At 28.1% G+C, this 20,505-nt stretch overlaps 1 protein-coding gene across 1 annotated transcript in view; it reads right to left on the bottom strand.

Moving 5' to 3' along the window:
- Positions 1-527: 527 nt before the first annotated feature.
- Dr (muscle segmentation homeobox protein Drop) overlaps positions 528-20,505 on the bottom strand; it is a 93,855-nt gene continuing 73,877 nt past the window's right edge. Inside the window, exons 2-3 of the mRNA XM_075375386.1 lie at positions 4,831-5,018; positions 528-1,582 (exon numbers count right to left, since the gene is read on the bottom strand). Of these exons, the coding sequence (XP_075231501.1) occupies positions 1,283-1,582; positions 4,831-5,018 (488 nt within the window). The 3' untranslated portion in view covers positions 528-1,282. The remainder of the gene's footprint in view (positions 1,583-4,830; positions 5,019-20,505) is intronic.

Genomic DNA, 20,505 nt, shown 5'->3' on the forward strand with positions numbered 1-20,505 from the left:
ACAGTCACATTTATAGAATTTTTTTCAAGATATTTCATTATTATCTTTCTACTTCAAATATAAAGAGAAAAAATTTAAGTACTCAAAATTTTAATCTTATAAAATTACATTATGTGTATATATAAATTATGATTATACTTTCTGTTTCGCTAGAAACCATTTCAGTTTGTTATGTAACTCTAATTAGCGTACACAAACAATAGCTATCTCTCAATACATGGTAACACATTTTCAGGTACTATAAGCATCAGATATTACATTTTGTTGAATGGTAATCACTATATTTTATTATCAATATAATAATGCAAATCTTACGCGTTGAATCTATTTTCAAACATGCATTTTATTATATTTTCAAATTTAATGTTTGTTTGAAATGGAGAAAATGAAATAAACATATTTAAAAACGACATAGGGATTAATTTTATTGGTTATTTACGAGAAAACATCGTTTAAATTTATTTAGATTTCGTTTTTCAAAATAACGCGTAATAAGATACATTGAAGATATTTAAAATAATAACAATATTTCAGTTGATAACTGAAGCATTGTAGTAATAGAAAGAAAATAAGTTATACTTATGCAATTTTTTTAGAGTTAAAGACACACAATTTAAATTTTAATCTTTAAGTGGATAAATTGTTCTTCTGTTATATTCTTTTATACGGATCGCTATTAAATACATCAGTAACTTTCATGCACATGAAATATGTTTTCTTATTATGAAAATGCATGTATATATAGAGATCATTTAGGTTTTATGAATAAGAACAACGTATGTATGTTATTGTTCCTACTACAAATTTATATTATAGTATATATTAAAAATTGTTTCCTTTCATACAATCGATAATTTAATACAATTGAAATAATATACGTGTACAATTTAAAAAATTTATTATTCTATGTAATATTTTAACGAAATAGTAATTTTATGTGTTGCGATATTTATTGCAGATTTCTAATTGAGAATTTTACTTTTTAAACAATATTTTCTTCCTACTGGTTGCAATAATCTGTCCGTTTTAAAGATTAATTTATAAATAAATAAAATAAAGCATCTTTATATGCAATATTTGAAATATTTTTACTACTCGACTTCGGCTTAAAATTACTTCGTCTTTATTCATATTTATGATTATTTCACTGTTATTTTGAAACGATTTCGTATACTACACTTCTCTGTACTCAATTCTGATATAGAACAGTCGATAAATGTCTATTCACTATATAGAACAACATGACGGTAAACTTTCAGTATCTATTATCACTATGGCAGACCTAGGAAAGACCAGAATGTGGTGACGTTGACGGTGGAGCTGGGGCGGCCGAAGGTGGCGTAGGTGCAGCCGCTGGACCACCAGGAGGGTGCATCATGTGAGGTACTGGATGACGCAAAAGTGCGCTTAATGGTAGCGGATGGTGTAAAAGCGATTCCGCATGATAATAGTGTTGAAGTGGCCCTGGGCCGTATAATGGATGATGAGGTCTTGCTGCTAACGAAGCCATTTTCAATTTTTCTATTTCTGCTTCTTGTAGCCTTTTAGCCTTAGCTCTTCTGTTTTGAAACCAAATTTTTACCTATAAGAAAATATTTAATTACTTATACTGTTAAATATGAATAACACGCAATGAATAACTTAAATGCTACAGTTAATTTCAGTTTCTCACAGTTATGTAAGGGTTTGCATATATATATATATATATATATATATATATATATATATACGGAATATATATAATATATTCCGTATATACATGTATAATATATGATTTTATATATGTAGGTATTTATATATTGATATAAAGCAATATCAAACTCCTTTTTTATGTTTTATTTTTTAATCATTAAGATGGTATGTATACACACACACACACACACACACACACACACACTCACACATAAACCAGAATAGTTAAATATTAACGGCTGAATTGAATTGAATGACGTATTTAAAGTTACGAAGGTGACTGATTTATAAATTATTCCTTTTTAAGAATTGGATGGAAACATAACCATTAAGATTTAGTAACTGAAGTAAACAGAAATATAATTTGTTACAGCTTTTAAGACTGAATAATTGTTTATATCAGTTACTGATAAATTGTTGATTATAACTAGGTTAATACTATTTGTTCATAAATGTGAAATTTAAAGGTTGATTATTGTGTTGTAAAAATATGTTTAGTTTTTGTACAATAGGTTAAGCTGCAAGAGTATAGTAGTTATATATTTGTACCTCACATTCCACTATTTTTGTTGATATAGTCATTTTCAAATCTTTTCATAAAATTATTTTCAAAATTTCACCGATTTCACATAGAAGTGTGTGGAAAGTCTTTCAAAACTAGTACACATAACTAAAGAGTATCTCATATTAATTTAAAAAATGTCATTCAGGATAAAATTTAATGAGAAAATGGATCTCCTTTAAAATTAACTTTAGCCATTAGTTTATTGGTTATAGTATAGTAGCTAATAACTAATAAAAGATGTTAATATTAATTCTAGCTTATGAGTTGTTTATTTTTTAATATAATTATTTTTGTTACTTATGGGAAAATACGAATCAAAATACCTTTTTTACAAAAAAAAAGTAATTTTAACTTAGTACTTAGTTTATATGAATTTAATATCAAAGATTAATCATTTTCTTCATCATGTCATAAAATTTTGTCCATGAACTACAATTTACAAGAACAAATATAATTCATAATGCGTGATCCAATTGACTTTTAATTTTTTAGCCTTAGTTTACGTTAATTTATACTACACAATTAATAAAGATTTTAAGGAAAAACAACCAGCAAAGATGACCGCCGTTGGATATTATGAAAGGAAATCTCATAGCCCAGTTTATTTACAGTACTAATGCAATTTGTAAAAATATAGAAAAACATACCCAAAATTATTAATATACGTAAAACATTTTTAAAGCAGCTTAATTAACAGCAACAGAGTAAAAAACTTTAAAAAAAAAACACAAAAGAAAAACCAAGTTGGCTGTATAAAATTACGGTTCATAAACAAAATGTTTAAAAAAGAAGTAACATACAAAAATAACATTAAATTAAAAATAATAACATATTAAATAAAACAATAACATAGATAAATTATAAAAGATGGAATTTAACGCCTTCACCTTAATTGTGAAACGGGTTCTTACCGTGAAAATATTAATGTAATTCTCATATTTTACTGAGATTTGAACAATTCATAAATTATCGTCACATTATTAACAATAAGGCCAATTCTGAATGTTATTTTGATTTTTTTCTATAATATGCTTAACATACAGGATGAGGGAGAATACGAAGAACGGTTCCATGGGATTCGTCTGAGGGGCCACTAATGCACCTTCACAAGAAAACTGAGGAACCCTTGGCTTCGATAGAGAGTAAGAGTATTTAAAAAATAATAAAATATTTGTATTATGATAATTTTTTATAACATTAAAATAATAATTCTGCTAATGGTAAACTTCTTAAATAGAGTATGTTGTGCATAATTTTCTACCATAATTTAGAAAAAAATATAATTTTGCATCGGTTTATAAATACCTTGAAAAACATAAGAAAGAAGCCGTAATAAGAAAGGGAGTCCGACAAGGGTGTTCCCTATCTCCGTTACTTTTTAATCTTTACATGGAACTAGCAGTTAATGATGTTAAAGAACAATTTAGATTCGGAGTAACAGTACAAGGTAAAAAGATAAAGATGCTACGATTTGCTGATGATATAGTAAATCTTGCCGACAGTAAAAAGAATTTAGAAGAAACAATGAATGACATAGATGAAGTCCTACGCAAGAACTATCGCATGAAAATAAACAAGTACAAAACAAAAGTAATGTAAAAATGTATTAGAAATAACAAAGATGGACCAATGAATGTGAAAGTAGGAGGAGAAAAGATGATGGAGGTAGAAGAATTTTGTTATTTGGGAAGTAGAATTAATAAAGATGGACGAAGCAGGAGCGATATAAAATGCCGAATAGCACACGCGAAACGAGCCTTCAGTCAGAAATATAATTTGTTTACATCAAAAATTAATTTCAATGTCAGGAAAAGATTTTTGAAAGTATATGTTTGGAGTGTCGCTTTATATGGAAGTGAAGCTTGGACAATCGGAGTATCTGAGAAGAAAAGATTAGAAATGCGGTGCTATAGGAGAATGCTAAAAACCATATGGGTGGATAAAGTGACAAATGAAGAGGTATTGCGGCAAATAGATGAAGAATGAAGCATTTGGAAAAATATAGTTAAAAGAAGAGACAGACTTATAGGCCACATACTAAGAAATCCTGGAATAGTCGCTTTAATATTGGAAGAACAGGTAGAAGGAAAAAATTGTGTAGGCAGGCCACGTTTGGAATATGTAAAACAAATTGTTAGGGATGTAGGATTTAGAGGGTATACTGAAATGAAACGACTGGCACTAGATAGGGAATCTTGGAGAGCTGCATCAAACCAGTCAACTGACTGAAGACAAAAAAATATATATATAAATACCACTAGAAATTCTTTTTATAGCGGAATGCTACAGAAATTTAATTTTTTTTTAAGTTGACAAACTCTTTCATTATAAAAACGTGTAACTTTTTATCTTAGAAATCGATTTTCCGTATATTAATAAAATTTGTCTAGTGTTGTGATAAAAGTGCAGGACTTTGAACTGGTAGATGCGCTTGATGTAAAAATTGTATTCGGTAAGTATAAAAAGCAGTTGAGTTTTAAAAATATTGAGTAAAAGTCACCGTTTAAATTAATACTACATTTTTTACTATACAATTTAATTTATTTGATATGGTTGTTTAGAAGTAATATTACCTGTGTTTCTGTTAAATGTAACGAGCTAGAAAACTCCGCCCGTTCTGCGATGCTCAGGTACTGTTTTTCTCTAAACTTCTTTTCCAGACTAAGTAGTTGTTGCGTCGTAAAAGGCGTTCGTGGTTTACGGTTGGGTTTGTGTTTCCTTAAATTACATTTTAATTTTGGCGGTTCTCCGCCATTTGAATCTGAAATAAAGAAATAACTCTTTAAGTAGTCTATATGGTAACGTCAAATAATGTAAATAAAATTTCTTTTAAATGCATGTAACCCTTAATTAGTTTTACCAAATAATTTTGTATAATTTATTGGGAATAAGATATACAATAATTCAATAATTGACATTTCAATAGTAAGATATGTTTAGATAAAAAAAACCTATTTTAAATGTTTTATGAAACATAAGTTTTTTGAACAGATTTAAAAAAATGCTATTTTCTAAATGATTATGATTGTTTCAAATAAGCGTATCTCTAGTAATAATGAGGATATCGTCTGTAAATATATCTATGTTATATGCTTAATCTTGATAAACGCAATTTACCCTCTGTTATAAGCTATACTTATCATTTTAATCTATACTGAAACCCTTCGGAATCACAACCGATCGTAAACAGAATTAATTATAACATCCAGATGGGAATAGATCTAAATGTAACATTAGATTCATATATTTAAACAGCAGCTGATGATAAATGCCCAGGTGTTAAACTAACCTTACTGACCTTTGCCTTCCTTAAATGAAGCGATTGATCTAATATATAATTTACACTTTCCTTAGTCATATTTAATATAAGTATAATTATTAAATTATCACCGCCTTTACATGTAATAACATCCAGTACACCTGAGCTAAGGTCATGGGAAAATTGACATTAGCACCGGAAACAATGACATTTGAATTAATTGAGCTTCAAAACTTTAAACTGTAAACATTTATGACTTCTTTATAATTTATTACTTCATGCGATATTTTAAAGAGTAATACTTAAGGTAAAAATATCTCGAATGACATTTCGAAATAAAATTCGTATTTTTTTTCCGTTGAATTGCACAGAAAAAAAATTATTTTAGAATTTATTTATCTATACAAACGTAATATAACTACAAAATAAATCGATTATATATATCTGCATTCCTAAAAATATATTAATTTATTAATTGTAAACAATAAAACATGAATTAAAGTTGATCAATGTAATTAAATAATTTTTGTAAATTTACGCAACATTCAACGTTTTTCCTTAATTTGATACTTAGCATCATCAAAAATTGTATTTTTAAATACGATTTAATAATTTGATACTATCAAATACGTGGTTAAAGTTCTGTAGTCAAAATATCTTATCACAATTTTTTAAGACCTGGCCGCTATTTGAAATGTAGTGGACCAATTTTTCCGTGAAGTGTATTAATTTACTTAATAGAATAAAGGGAAAAAAGAACCAAACTTTCAATCAAAATCGTTCTATCATTGTAAGTCTTACAATTCTAGGAAATAAATACAAAATGCGAAATGTTGTAATGGCAAGTCGTAGGCAAGACCTTGATTTACTCTCTGTAAAATAAATTACAACAAATTCGTATTTTTTGCCGATTATTCCAGGAGAAAGGTTTTTGTGTTAAGTATAATGATTGTTTGTTTAAAATCTTATATTTCGGAAGTACAAAAGTAATGAAATGTAGTAGAAATAACAAAGATGGACCACTGAATGTGAAAATAGGAGGAGAAAAGATTATGGAGGTAGAAGAATTTTGTTATTTGGGAAGTAGAATTACTAAAGATGGACGAAGCAGGAGCGATATAAAATGCCGAATAGCACAAGCGAAACGAGCCTTCAGTAAGAAATATAATTTGTTTACATCAAAAATTAATTTAAATGTCAGGAAAAGATTTTTGAAAGTATATGTTTGGAGTGTCGCTTTATATGGAAGTGAAGGTTGGACAATCGGATTATCTGAGAAGAAAAGGTTTGAAGCTTTTGAAATGTGGTGCTATAGGAGAATGCTAAAAATCAGATGGGTGGATAAAGTGAGAAATGAAGAGGTATTGCGGCAAATAGATGAAGAAAGAAGCATTTGGAAAAATATAGTTAAAAGAAGAGACAGACTTATAGGCCACATACTAAGGCATCCTGAAATAGTCGCTTTAATATTGGAAGGACAGGTAGAAGGAAAAAATTGTGTAGGCAGGCCACGTTTGGTATATGTAAAACAACTTGTTAGGGATGTAGGATGTAGAGGGTATACTGAAATGAAACGACTAGCAGTAGATAGGGAATCTTGGAGAGCTGCATCAAACCAGTCAAATGACTGAAGACAAAAAAAAAAGTTCGGAAGTGGTTCCATCGATCGTTTTAAAATAAAAATTAAACGATTTTATTTTTATTTATTTATTTTTTTAATATTGTCTTAGAACATGCTTTTCGTCATATTTAAATAATAGAATGATATAGAAGAAAAGCTAGATAAAGAAGTGACAGACCATCGACGGATCGATCAAAAATATTCTTCTCGGGTAGGAAAAAATTAGAGATCCTAATATAAGTACTTAAAAATAAAACAAAATGGCGACGAAAAACGTCACTTAAATAAAAAAAAATTAACTTTAATAATGTTGGTATTTAAAAATTAATAATTTTCAATTCGCGAAGTATTCTTATATGACTGCCCAAAAAGGAGACGTGTATTGGAATGTATTTAGGGTGTATGTACGTATGTATGTTTGTTTGTTCCACCGTAGCAGCTCAGTGGCATAACCGATTTAGATGTATGACCCAACGTTGGCATCCTTACGTTACCGAGAGTGTCAAAGGCTATATAGCTATGTATATATATTAAAATCAATTTTAAAAGTAAAAAATACATTATACTTTATACAAAATTGTCACCCGGGCGTACTTTAATTATCCTTTATTAGTAATTATCCTATATTAAAGAGCAATTGATATGCATTGCTCTTTAATATAGGATAATTACGTGTTTTTAATATTTTTCTCTTGTTTGAGTAAAGCTATTAATAGAACAAATTATATATATATTTTTATTAACACAATTAATTTATTCATTTGATAGAATTTATGTTAGAGATTTAATAAAGATCAACTGTAACGTCTTTTTAACTATTTAATTTTTAACATTGTAATTTTTTTATTACTTTTCTCCTTTTTATTTTTAATAAAATTTTATGATTTTTCTAGAATATTTAATTTAAACTGAATTTTTATTGTGCAAATACTTTAATATTTTAACCTGATAAAATATTATAATTGTTCATTAAAATTTTATTTTTAAGTGTATTTTGTTATATATTTTAAGTGTATTTTAATGTTGTCTTAAATCGTCGTACTCGTGGGGTAGTCTTTTTGTTTTTCCTGTTTAGCCTTCGGTAACTACCGTTAGATAATACTTCAGAGGATGAATGAGGATGATATGTATCAGTCTAAATGAAGTGTAGTCTTGTACATTCTCAGTTCGACCATACCTGAGATGTGTGGTTAATTGAAACCAAACCACCAAAGAACACCGGTATCCACGATCTATTATTCAAATCCGTGTAAAAATAACTGGCTTTACTAGGACTTGAACGCTGGAACTCTCGACTTCCAAATCAGCTGATTTGGGAAGACCACCACTAGACCAACCCGGTGGGTCGTGGGGTAGTCTACTGACTACCATGAGCACGATTTAAGACAATAATATTAATTATAAAGTAAATACATGTATAGATTAAAAATAATGTTACATACACAGACTATTTAAAAAAACACACATTAATTAATAATAAATTCTTTTTAAATATATAAACGGTTTGGTTTTATCATATTATGATTTCTCATTATCAGTTAAATAATAAAATAAGCTGTTTTAACAAAAAAACCAGTTAAAAAAGCTGTTTCTTCCATTCTTCCCCCAAAAAAAGAAAAAACCTTTGAAAACAATTGTGACTAACTTGAAGTTTTATCATATTTTAATAATTTTAAAAAGTTTACAGTTACACTTATTTACCAATTGTTTTAATTCTGTACCAACACAAAATTATAGACAGAGGTTAAAAAGCAGTTAAGAATATAGGTGGTGTACTTAATAACCAGTGTTAAATTTTAATTTTGCCCAATGGGTTTCAATTAACGGCATTTTTTCAGAATTGATTAGTCATTAAAGCCTGAGAATGGGAATGAAAAAACGTTGGACTATATCGAACTTATAAACAACAGTTTATAAGTTCTGTAGATTATTAAATATTATATAACCTTGAGTAAAAAATATATTTATATTAATATATGGAAACTATTTTCATTAGAAGCAGGATACTATTTTTATATTGACGCTAAATTTAAACGTTTTATTAAGTATGTAATACCGAGTATTGGTGGAGTATTGCATAATTAAAAAATCGATTTTTTTTAATTATGCTAAAAGATTATTAATATTTTAGCGTTTAATATGTTGTTTATTATTCAGGGCTCTTTTGAAATATTCTTTTGGTACGCTAGTGAAGTCAATTCGATTAGGTAGCAATAAAAATATTGAATTAACAATTGTATTAAAATGAAGAGCTGCCGGGTCAGGAGGTAATAATGGACAGTTGTCCATCTAACCTTTGTCAAACTGTCATTTGCATTGTAATAGCTAACTTGCCAACCTTTCTCACGATTAAAATTTTATTTTGCTTCATAGATATGTATAACATATGATAATTGGGGACTTGCCCTCTAGTTAAAAAAAATAAGAAACCAACTGTTAATAATGTTAACTCTTCTTTACAATAAAAAATAAAAAAACATATATAATTTTAATAACTCATAAAAACAACCAAGAAATATTTATAAATAATCTTTATTTCAGTATTATTTTTATTTAATTTTTTATCATATACAGTATTTACAACATAGGTAACGTCTAATTTAAACAAAATAAAACAAAAATTAAAAAAATGTTTATAAATTTCGTTCCGGTGTATTTTTTTTTAATTTTATATTCTGGTTTGGTAATTTTAAATGAAGACATAATCATAAATAAGAACATATTAATGGAAAGTTCTTAAATTAATTACTTTTTTGTTACTATAACGAGTAGGAAACTGGGCAGTTGTTTTTACCCAATTATTATTACTACATACACGGGTCATAATAGCACCAACAATTTTCTATAATTATTTTTCAAAATAGTTGCGTGTTCGCTCCATGTTAGAGAGGTAATTTAATATGTTTTAATTAATAAATGAAAATTAGTTAAATATAATGATGGGCTATTTATAACTAATTTTCAGTATAATTTGATTAATATGTAAGGGATGTTAATATCTGGACTGTTTTTATATGTTGGGAACATTGTTTAACCAAGATATTATCTTTTTTTAAAATAAATTGCGTTTCTTCATCTACTGCTTTATCCTTACTTCTATCAGGTCTGTATCATGACCGTGTTTATTATAATAAAAACCATCTGCATTGAAACTAGAAATCATTATCAAAATGTAACCATCCATAATCAACCACTGCATTGTTGTATGCAAAAACGCAAACAAATTATTTAAAATATACTTCTTTTTTTTTCAAACTTACTTATAAATTTTTATCAAAATTCAAATATAATAAATTCTTTCTTTTATTTACTTTGAACGCGATTTCAATTGAAGTGTTTCTTGTTAAAATAGTGTAAAACAAAAAAAAAATTGTTTTACACTATTATACTTTGTTTTACAAAAAAAATAGATCCGGTATTTACTGTGAATACAACCAGTATCTTTAGAAGATGTAGTGTTATCCAGTATAGAACAAAAGCCATATAAAAAAAAAAAAATATCTAGGTTTCCTCATCATTTCAAAATTGAATCGTCCAGTAAAAATAACATGAATTAGTATATGTTAATGAAATTGAAAGTCACATCTTCTATATTAACAAAAAAATATATTTTAATGATTCTCATTTTATAGGCTTAAATGGAACTTGTTAGTGTTAAAAAAATCCTCATTTCATACTTGAAGTTAAATAAAATAAAATTAATAAGCCTGTATCTTGATTAATTATATATTAAGAGGTATCTTGAATGTAAGCTCTTTACATATTCTACTTTAAATTCGTAATTCAATAGGTTTTAGATTAATTAATTAAGAAAATTTGAATTTCATTTACTTTTGTAAAGACAAAAAAATGGTCTCATTAGAATAAAAGTTCAATTTTAAAATCTGTACAAATGACTAAAACTGTATTTATTGATAGATTATGTAAAACATTTGTTTATAAATGGGAAGATTATACAAAGAGTATTAAAAATGTTTTTTTCAAGATAAAAATAAAGGATTACATATAACTGTAAAGAATTAGTAAATATTAACTTTTTATTATTGTGTAATTACTGTAAAATGTAGTAGAAATAACAAAGATGGACCACTGAATGTGAAAATAGGAGAAAAGATTATGGAGGTAGAAGAATTTTGTTATTTGGAAAGTAGAATTACTAAAGATGGACGAAGCAGGAGCGATACAAAATGCCGAATAGCACAAGCGAAACGAGCCTTCAGTAAGAAATATAATTTGTTTACATCAAAAATTAATTTAAATGTCAGGAAAAGATTTTTGAAAGTGTATGTTTGGAGTGTCGCTTTATATGGAAGTGAAACTTGGACGATCGGAGTATCTGAGAAGAAAAGATTAGAAGCTTTTGAAATGCGGTGCTATAGGAGAATGCTAAAAATCAGATGGGTGGATAAAGTGACAAATGAAGAGGTATTGCGGCAAATATATGAAGAAAGAAGCATTTGGAAAAATATAGTTAAAAGAAGAGACAGACTTATAGGCCACATACTAAGGCATCCTGGAATAGTCGCTTTAATATTGGAAGGACAGGTAGAAGGAAAAAATTGTGTAGGCAGGCCACGTTTGGAATATGTAAAACAAATTGTTGGTGATGTAGGATTTAGGGGGTATACTGAAATGAAACGACTAGCACTAGATAGGGAATCTTGGAGAGCTGCATCAAACCAGTCAAATGACTGAAGACAAAAAAAAACAACTGTAAAACTATGATTTACTAGCATTACACCGTTTATTTTCTTATTTTTTTAAATCGTAAATTGTTTGCTTTTGCCTACTTTTGTTGAAATTAAATTCTATTCGATCGTTCATTTACTCAGTGTATAATAATTCGTAAGATAAAGGATAAAATTAATACCATAAATTACTCTAATAAATAGCATAAAATTACTCTAAATCTTTATTGTAATGTGCAAATAGAAATTATAAAAATGCATTCGACGTGTTATTTTTTGTTGGTTGATCAACTGATGTTATAATGAAAAAAAAAAAAACAGTTTTAATTTTTTAAATAATTTATATGGTTTTCTTCATATTAATAAATTTAATTCGCTCATTTTCATTAAATAACTTGCATAGATATTTTATATTTCAAAAAATTACTGGTGAAGTGCCCGTAATCTAAAAATAGCATTTCGTTCTAACATACGTATATAACATACATATACGTATATATATATATAACACTCACACACGCATAAACAGATTCTGAACTCCTTTTTAGTAAATTTATTTTAAATACTCGTAACGGTCAGTTGTTTTTTATAACATCGGGTATTCGATATCATTATTTCGCCAGTAAGTTACAGCATACTCACAGTTAAATCGATGTAAACATATATCTTAGAGCGTTAAGGCTGGACGATTTGTTCATTACAAAATTAGAAGCGATTGTGCTATAATTAGTCGCTAGTCGATGTTTTCAGCTACTAATCTTCAATCACAGACGGATATTGTTTTGAAGTTAAACATCAGGTTTCCATTAGTGTTATAAACGGTCTCGGTAGAGTCGGAGAATTACTGTTGCTTTTGCCATCAGACAAATTGAGTACTGCTTGGTCCATTAGGCGATATTAGCGCAGCGTCGCGAGCGCGGCGCTTCTCACAATTAACTTGATGTCCTTCCGTTCCCCTCAGACGACAGAAAGCATTTTTCAAAAGTAAATGAGTCCCGTTCCCTCCCCTTTGATGCCGTCGTCTGCTGTGGAATCTTAAGTTAAAAAAAATACTCGCACAACTGGTAAAGGAATTGTGCTCGATTTTGAAACAGCCCTCTGATTGATGCTCGGCCGCCAGCCAAAACTAATGTTGCTACAGTTAAATGTTCTTGCTCACCCGTCCCGTTCTTACATGTTCCGACAACATACATTTACCTGCCTTATATTTAGTGAAACTGATGTGTTGTGGTATTTTTATTTTATCTCTCGCGGTATATTATAGTGATTTATTGTAGTAAGTAGTTTAATACTCGTAAACATAAACCGCATAAAAGTTAAATATAATGCATGTACACAAACCAAACACTAAGCCTCCTGAATTCATGCGCTTAATAAAATGTAACAATAAATTTATATATTATTCTAGTTCTGCACCTTACAAAATAATATGAAGTCAGCAATGTTAACGGAAATTTATACTTTTAATGTAATAATTTGTAGATTTTCTTGCACCATCAGGTAGATGGCTAATAAGAATAGTCTTACGACATTACCAGTTATTATGATGATGAATATTTGGGCACATTTCTAACACAAATAAAAAGTATATTGATCCCTAAATTCATAATGTCATTTCCTTGTAGAACATCTAGAATTGTTATTTTTCAATTTACCTCTCTTCTTCTCCTTTCTTTGTTTCTCGAATTTTTGTCCGTAATATTTATCCTAATTATTAAAATACTGCTTTAATTAAATTTCTGATCTCAAGAAGTAACCATTTACACTGTGCAGCGCAGCGGTTATTACTTGCCTCTTCATGATGAACAGATTCATGAGCGATAGATCGAGATGAATCTGTATCGATTTAATTTAACGTTTTCAGTTTCTTTATACCGTTTTTGGATCCACCATTTTTGTTGATTTTTTTTAAATCTAGCTCGTAACACAAGGTGTAAGACCCTCAATTAGTATCGTACAATTGAGAAATGGAGCTATCTAAACAGACTACACAGACCTGCACAAGACAACCTGGAGAGAGTCAGATCGTCAATAGATGTACCCGTTAAAAATGTAAATAAAAAATTGACCTTTAAATTTGATTAATTACAGCCTTTTCTTTCTCAAAAAAGTAGTATATATTAGTATAATGCTAATATGTACAAACATATTTAAGAGAAGTTCATATTCAGACAAGGATCGGTAAACAAATAATTCATTTCTACGGATGGTAATACAAAAACATTTAAGTATGTGGTCTATTATTTCTGCATATTAGTGAATGGTTCTCCATCGGATAAAAATTTCAGATATTTATTTTCTAAAATATTACACAGAGCTCTTCCTCTAGTGTTTTCAAGCACGATGTTCTGCGGTATAATCTCCTCCACTTAAAAAAATGTACCCCTAGAAATAAGGGTCCTTTATTTCATATAATGAGTATGATCCGGTGAAATGATGAAGAATAAACATTTTTTAAACAAAGAAAAATGTTTGAATCAATGTATTAATTAAAATATTGTAAATAATAGTCTATAAATAACTTTTTCGCGGAAGTTTTAATGCAACGTAATTATTGTTATAGAAAAAATTAAAGTAATTGGCAATAAAAGATGTTTCCAGTAATTTTATTAATAATTATTTTAACCAAACGCAGTTTCACGTTATTGGTTCTTTGTTTTCTTGTTAAACCATTTTTCATGCTTATTTGATAAGAGTGTGCAATATAAATAAAAATGTAACAGAAAATGATTAGCAATAATAATAAGTTTAATTGAACAAGTTCAAGTTTTCTGTTTTGCTTACATTTATCGGTCAATTATTGTTAAATAAAAATAAAGTAATATATTTTATAACATTACAAAAATATTATAATATTTTATTAAAATATATTAATTATTATTCTAATAATATTAATAGTCAATGTAAAAATTTATTAAAATTTTAGAATTTATTTTACATGATAGTTTGGAATGTGATAACGTTAATAAAGTAAATTATTAATCGGAAAACGTCATATATATATATATATGTGTGTGTGTGCGCGCGCGCGCACACACGTGTATTATACATATAGTTGCAACATATAAAATAAACAGAAACTTACTTTAGCACAAGAAATTGCAATTGTCTTACACATTATTGCTTTTTATACATGTTATTTTTCAACGCTAATTTTTCTTAAATGATTCTTGCAGTAGGTATAGATATGTCTATTGCACGTTTCATACGTCGTATTCACAATATGGAAACGTGTTCATACTATGCACTGTAGTATTTTGTACAAGTTTATACGAATATATGTTTTCTCTCTTTTTTAATATCTATTTTTTATTCCTATCTACAATGGTACAACGATAAGTGGGAAGTTTATGAAGTGTATACAAAAACTTGACACATATATATTTTTAACTTATATATATATATATATATTTGCATTAAACAGTTTACTTTAACGATTTTCTGAAGAAAACTTTATTTTTACAAAGTTAGTTGAAAATCTTGCTTTGTGTTATTTCCAGTAAAATCCATTAAATATCGAATTATCACTTAGTTATATACTGTATATTTTTTTTTTTTTTTAAAGAAAAGAGAATTGAAAGTATAAAATTAATCATTTAAGGCATAAGTGAACAGATTATTTTTGTTTATAAGTTTTTTTTTTTGCTCAATAACAATTATAATTACAATCTCCTGTGGAGCCATAAGTAAGTTTACTGATAAAATCACGTGATAAGACGGTCCTTACGGAACCCCCAAAATAAATAATACACAATAAACAGTCTCAAGCATACTTAAACCCAAATATGAAATTTCAAGCTCAGTCATAAATCACAAACCAACAATTTCAGCAAACATCACAAAACAAACATTAATAACAAAGAAAAACAAAGAGAAGTAACAAGAAATTGGATACGACACCACTAAACTTGACGGTGTTAGATTCCAAACTTTATAAGTTTTCCACTATTTTTTTTTTTTTTTTTATGTTTAACTTACAGTAACTTTACAATCTGTTCAGAATTAAAATTGAACAACAAAATAAGCTAAATTAGAAAAAACATTAAGAAGCTACAGACCCAGTGGTATCGATATATCAAATCAAGAATATTGTTTCTCATTAATCTTGTAGAATCGCTTTAGTATTATTTAATAGGTCAACTAACACATAATCTGGATGCCGATCCAGACGATTTTGATATCGCTGGCTGATCAGACAGATGTCTTGCTTAACAGTTCGTAATTTAAAATCATTATATATGAGTTTATTGCTTATAAACCAAGTTTAACATTTTCTCAGTCTTTTTGTCTGAAAACATTCAAGTATGTCAATATTGGATTTGTTTGGTGTTCTCCACAATTCAAGTCCATAAGTACAAATTGGTTTCAAGATGGATTTATAAATCAGCCAGGATTCGAGAAGAGTTAATCATGAGTATAATGAGATGTAGTAGCTGGATTTTCACGGACAGCAAGAATTGCAGTATCGTCAGCAAACGTTGGAACGGTTGTATCTGCTGTAATTGGCAAGTCGGCAGTAAGCAGGATATATAAGATGGGTCCGAGAACGCTTCCTTGAGAGGTATCCCTAATTTTATTAGGAAAAAATCCGTTAAAACTTCTTTATATTCAACTTTAAAATATCTATATTCTCGGTAAGATTTTAGCAATACATAGAAAACATGCCGTAATACCGTTTTTAATTAATAGAGCAATCCTACCTGCCAAAATTTGTCAAAAGCTTCATTGATATCGAGGAAAACCGCTGAACAGTATTTTTTGTTGTCTAGAGCATGATTTATAATATTTACAATTCTGTTTGCTTTTTCCACAGTAGCATGTTTCTCCCTCAACCCAAACTGATTTACTTGAAATTTGATAATTTAATAACTGCTTCATTCTTTTTAAAAAGAGCTTTTTAAACACTTTATAGAGCATTAGAAGCAAGCTGATAGACCTATAAGATATAATATCTGCTGGTTATTTACTCGGTTTCCGTATAATAAGTATTTAAATAAATAGTATTAAATATTAGTGACTAAATGTATCGCTTGTCTAGGTTAACGAACCTGACCGGTGATTAAATTATATCCCAGTGCTTTTGTTTGATGTAGTTCGTTGTTAATCACTGAATAAACCTCATGGACTGTAAAGCCTTTAATTTGTAAGGATATTTGAAAAGGAGAAACCAAATATTCCGAAATTTTCCACATTTCATCTGGATCCGTTTCGATATTATTGGGCTGGAAGACGGCGGAAAAGTGCTCTGAAAATAGGTTCGCTTTCTCTTTAAAACTTCCGTTTTCTGTTATTCTTACGGTGGGGAGGAATAGACTACTGGGGTCCCTTGAACGACTTTGTGTCTTTTCATAAAGTATAGTCAGCCTGTCAAATATATCTTCAATATAAGATTAAAACGAAATGTTTTTAAAAATTTGAATTAATCATGTTAATTCTTGAGAAACCCTGTTAAATCTTCTCATATGAGCAGGGTAACAAGAGTTCTGCCGTACGCGATTTAGTCTCCGGCGTTCTTCTATTTTTTCTTTGATGAAGATCAGATATTTATTTTGAGCTAGAGGAGCAGAATCCAAATTAGAAGTGGAGGCCACGACGCTGACTGAATCAATTTGGTCAATTCGTCGTGTACTGCATTATCTACATCAGCCGGTGATATTAAAGGTACGTCTAATCTTGTGTTTTCTTTCAAAAGGTCTTGAAAACATCGTTTACTGGTTAATTTATTAAACAGAGTGGGTGGTCTAGCAGTTGCTCAAAAGATATTGTAAGCAGAACAGGTGTATGGTCTGACGACAAGTCAAAATGGGGTTCAACATGTAAATAGTTTTTAGAAATATCTTTGAATATCTTTATTTTCCACAATAATAAACACACTGCAAATTAGTTAGCAATATATAGTTAACAAATTCGTAAGCATCTATTTAACAATATTATTTTTTTTTTGTCTTCAGTCATTTAACTGGTTTGATGCAGCTCTCCAAGATTCCCTATCTAGTGCTAGTCGTTTCATATCAGTATACCCTCTACATCCTACATCCCTAACAATTTGTTTTACATATTCCAAACGTGGCCTGCCTACACAACTTTTTCCTTCTACCTGTCCTTCCAATATTAATAGGCCTTAGTATGTGGCCTATAAGTCTGTCTCTTCTTTTAACTATATTTTTCCAAATGCTTCTTTCTTCATCTATAGAATTTATAGAAATTATAGAATTTATAAAATTAAAACATATCCTAGTAACTATCAGATATTCTCGGAGAATGTTTTGTAAAATAAGCATATAATTTGTAATATGAAAGGCTGGAAAATAACTCTTTTATCATATTAAATTAGTAATATATTGTAGCATTGCAAGAAATAGTTTAAACAATTTTATATATCCTACCATTAATCAAAACATGTTGGAAAACTCTTGTACTTGTTTCTTTTCCGCTCAGAAGAAAACATTATTAATTCTACATCGATTAAAGATTTTATTGATATATTATTGACATAATTTAGTAATTATTTTAAAGACACAAGACGAAAAGTGATTACGGGCAGTAAAATAGTTGCTGCAAAAGACAAAAATAGTCATCTTGTTTACAAGGTTTACGTGCAATTCTCCATATTTGTATAATTAAACTAGAAATTAGTTTTTTAATACGAAACACTTTTACGTAATGAATCTCTTCAAATATTTTTAAATTAAAATCATCTTTTATGTACTCTATACAAGTAACTATTATTGTAAAATACTGCGTAAAGTAAAAAATTTTGACAGATTACTATTGCAACTTTTATAACATACTTGTTTGTTTTGTTTATTTATAATACAATAAGAGTATATAATCAAATGGCAGATACAGACGTGAATTACGAGAGTTTAGGGAGGGTAGATTTTATCAGTTAAGAGACAATAGTGTCTCCTACCGACCCGTTCCACAGCAGCCATTAAATTGATAAAATCAGTTATCGATGCGAATTAATAGAATAATGCAATTGGTTTAGTATTGAAATCAGTAGTTCAAATACATTAAGTTATAGTAAATAAATAACACAGCTAAATATAATAAAACCTATTATGAAACCGTTAAAATTATTACTCCAACTACATCGTCAGTAATATTGTACGTTCTAGTGTTGCAATACTGCTTACAGTTTTTTAATACTTGAACAATAAAAGTAATAGTACTTAAATTCTAAAAAATATTGCATAAATCAAATTTACAGTTTTACTTTATGAAGTCAAATGAAAACAAATCAATAAAATGCGAAATCAATAAAAATCAGTTACTCATTATCGTACGATGTTAATGAAGAAAATTCTTTACACCATTTTAACTAGTATTTTTTATTAATTCGTTTCTGACTACAATGTTACGGCATTTAGTTCAATGATGGAATTTATATAGACTAATTTTTAAGCTCAGTGACAGCTTAATCAAGCTGTTAAAAAGAATTTTTAAGTTATTATTACTTAGTCATCAAAACTACACAGATTATATTGATCATTATAGATATCTCTTATGGTAAAATATGAAAATCTAAAAAAATATTTTTTTTACAGCCTACTACATAATATTTGGTTTTACGTTATTTATTTTTGAAGATTAATTTCATTTTTCTTAAAAACCAAATCACAGAGAAAAATGACTACAAAAAAAAACAATTATGCAAACCTTTTGCAGTCATCCAATTTAATAACTTTGTTCTATCAAATGCATATAAAAAAGACATTTAATAAACGTTATTATTTTGTCGTTATTTTAATCTGTAAGCAGTATATGTTTTTTTTTCTTTTATAAGTTTCCAAACGATTTGTTCAGTGGCATCATTTCATATTTTCAGAGAAAAAATTGTATAAAAGTTAACGTATGAAATTTTAAATAATATTATTGTGGTAAATCTTGTACAAGTAATTCATAAGAATCGTAGTATTTACGAGAAATTATACGAACTCTAACGATACTGTGATTTAATACACAGCACTTACTGTATTTAAAAACACTGTTTATTTAATAATATCTTCAAATTAAATTTTTAACAATTTAAAAAAAATTGATTTGAATATTATTTTCTACCCTTCTTAGCATTTTCACTCTAAAATTAGTAGTTGACGCGTTTCGGAGTACTTCAGTCTTAAAGCTACTTTAAAACTGAGATTTTTACTATTAGAGTGCTATAATAAGTTTTGAGAATGGAGATACTCCAAAACGCGACGACTACGAATATTAAAGTGACATTGCCGGAAAGGGCAAAAATAACACTCAAATCATTATAATAATCCTAACGGAAAAATAAAATCTTGTAAAAATTTAAAGAAAAAATGAATTTTAAAATTTCGTTAAGTATCTAGCAATTCTTTTGTTCATCAAATGTTACTTATATATATGAAGATCTATTAAAAATAAATTTAGAACTTTGCATGCCTTCTTTCCTTGTAATTTTAGTTTTAATTTATGTTTGTCATAATTGAAAGGTTTTTTTACGTAATGAGGAAAAAGTTAGGGTTTGATCCGTTTTTAAATTTAGTGTTAAAAAATAACCTGTATTTTTAGATTTTTTTTTTATACAACTATAATATAAATTATACAAATTACTTTGGAGTTCAGACTAAGTCAAATTGTTTAAATAGACAAATTAAGAACATTTCTTAAAATGTTTTCTAATTTAAATTTTACCTAATTCTCAACTAAA

This window comes from Lycorma delicatula, chromosome 1, assembly GCF_047948215.1.
Source record: "Lycorma delicatula isolate Av1 chromosome 1, ASM4794821v1, whole genome shotgun sequence".
NCBI lineage: Eukaryota > Metazoa > Arthropoda > Insecta > Hemiptera > Fulgoridae > Lycorma > Lycorma delicatula.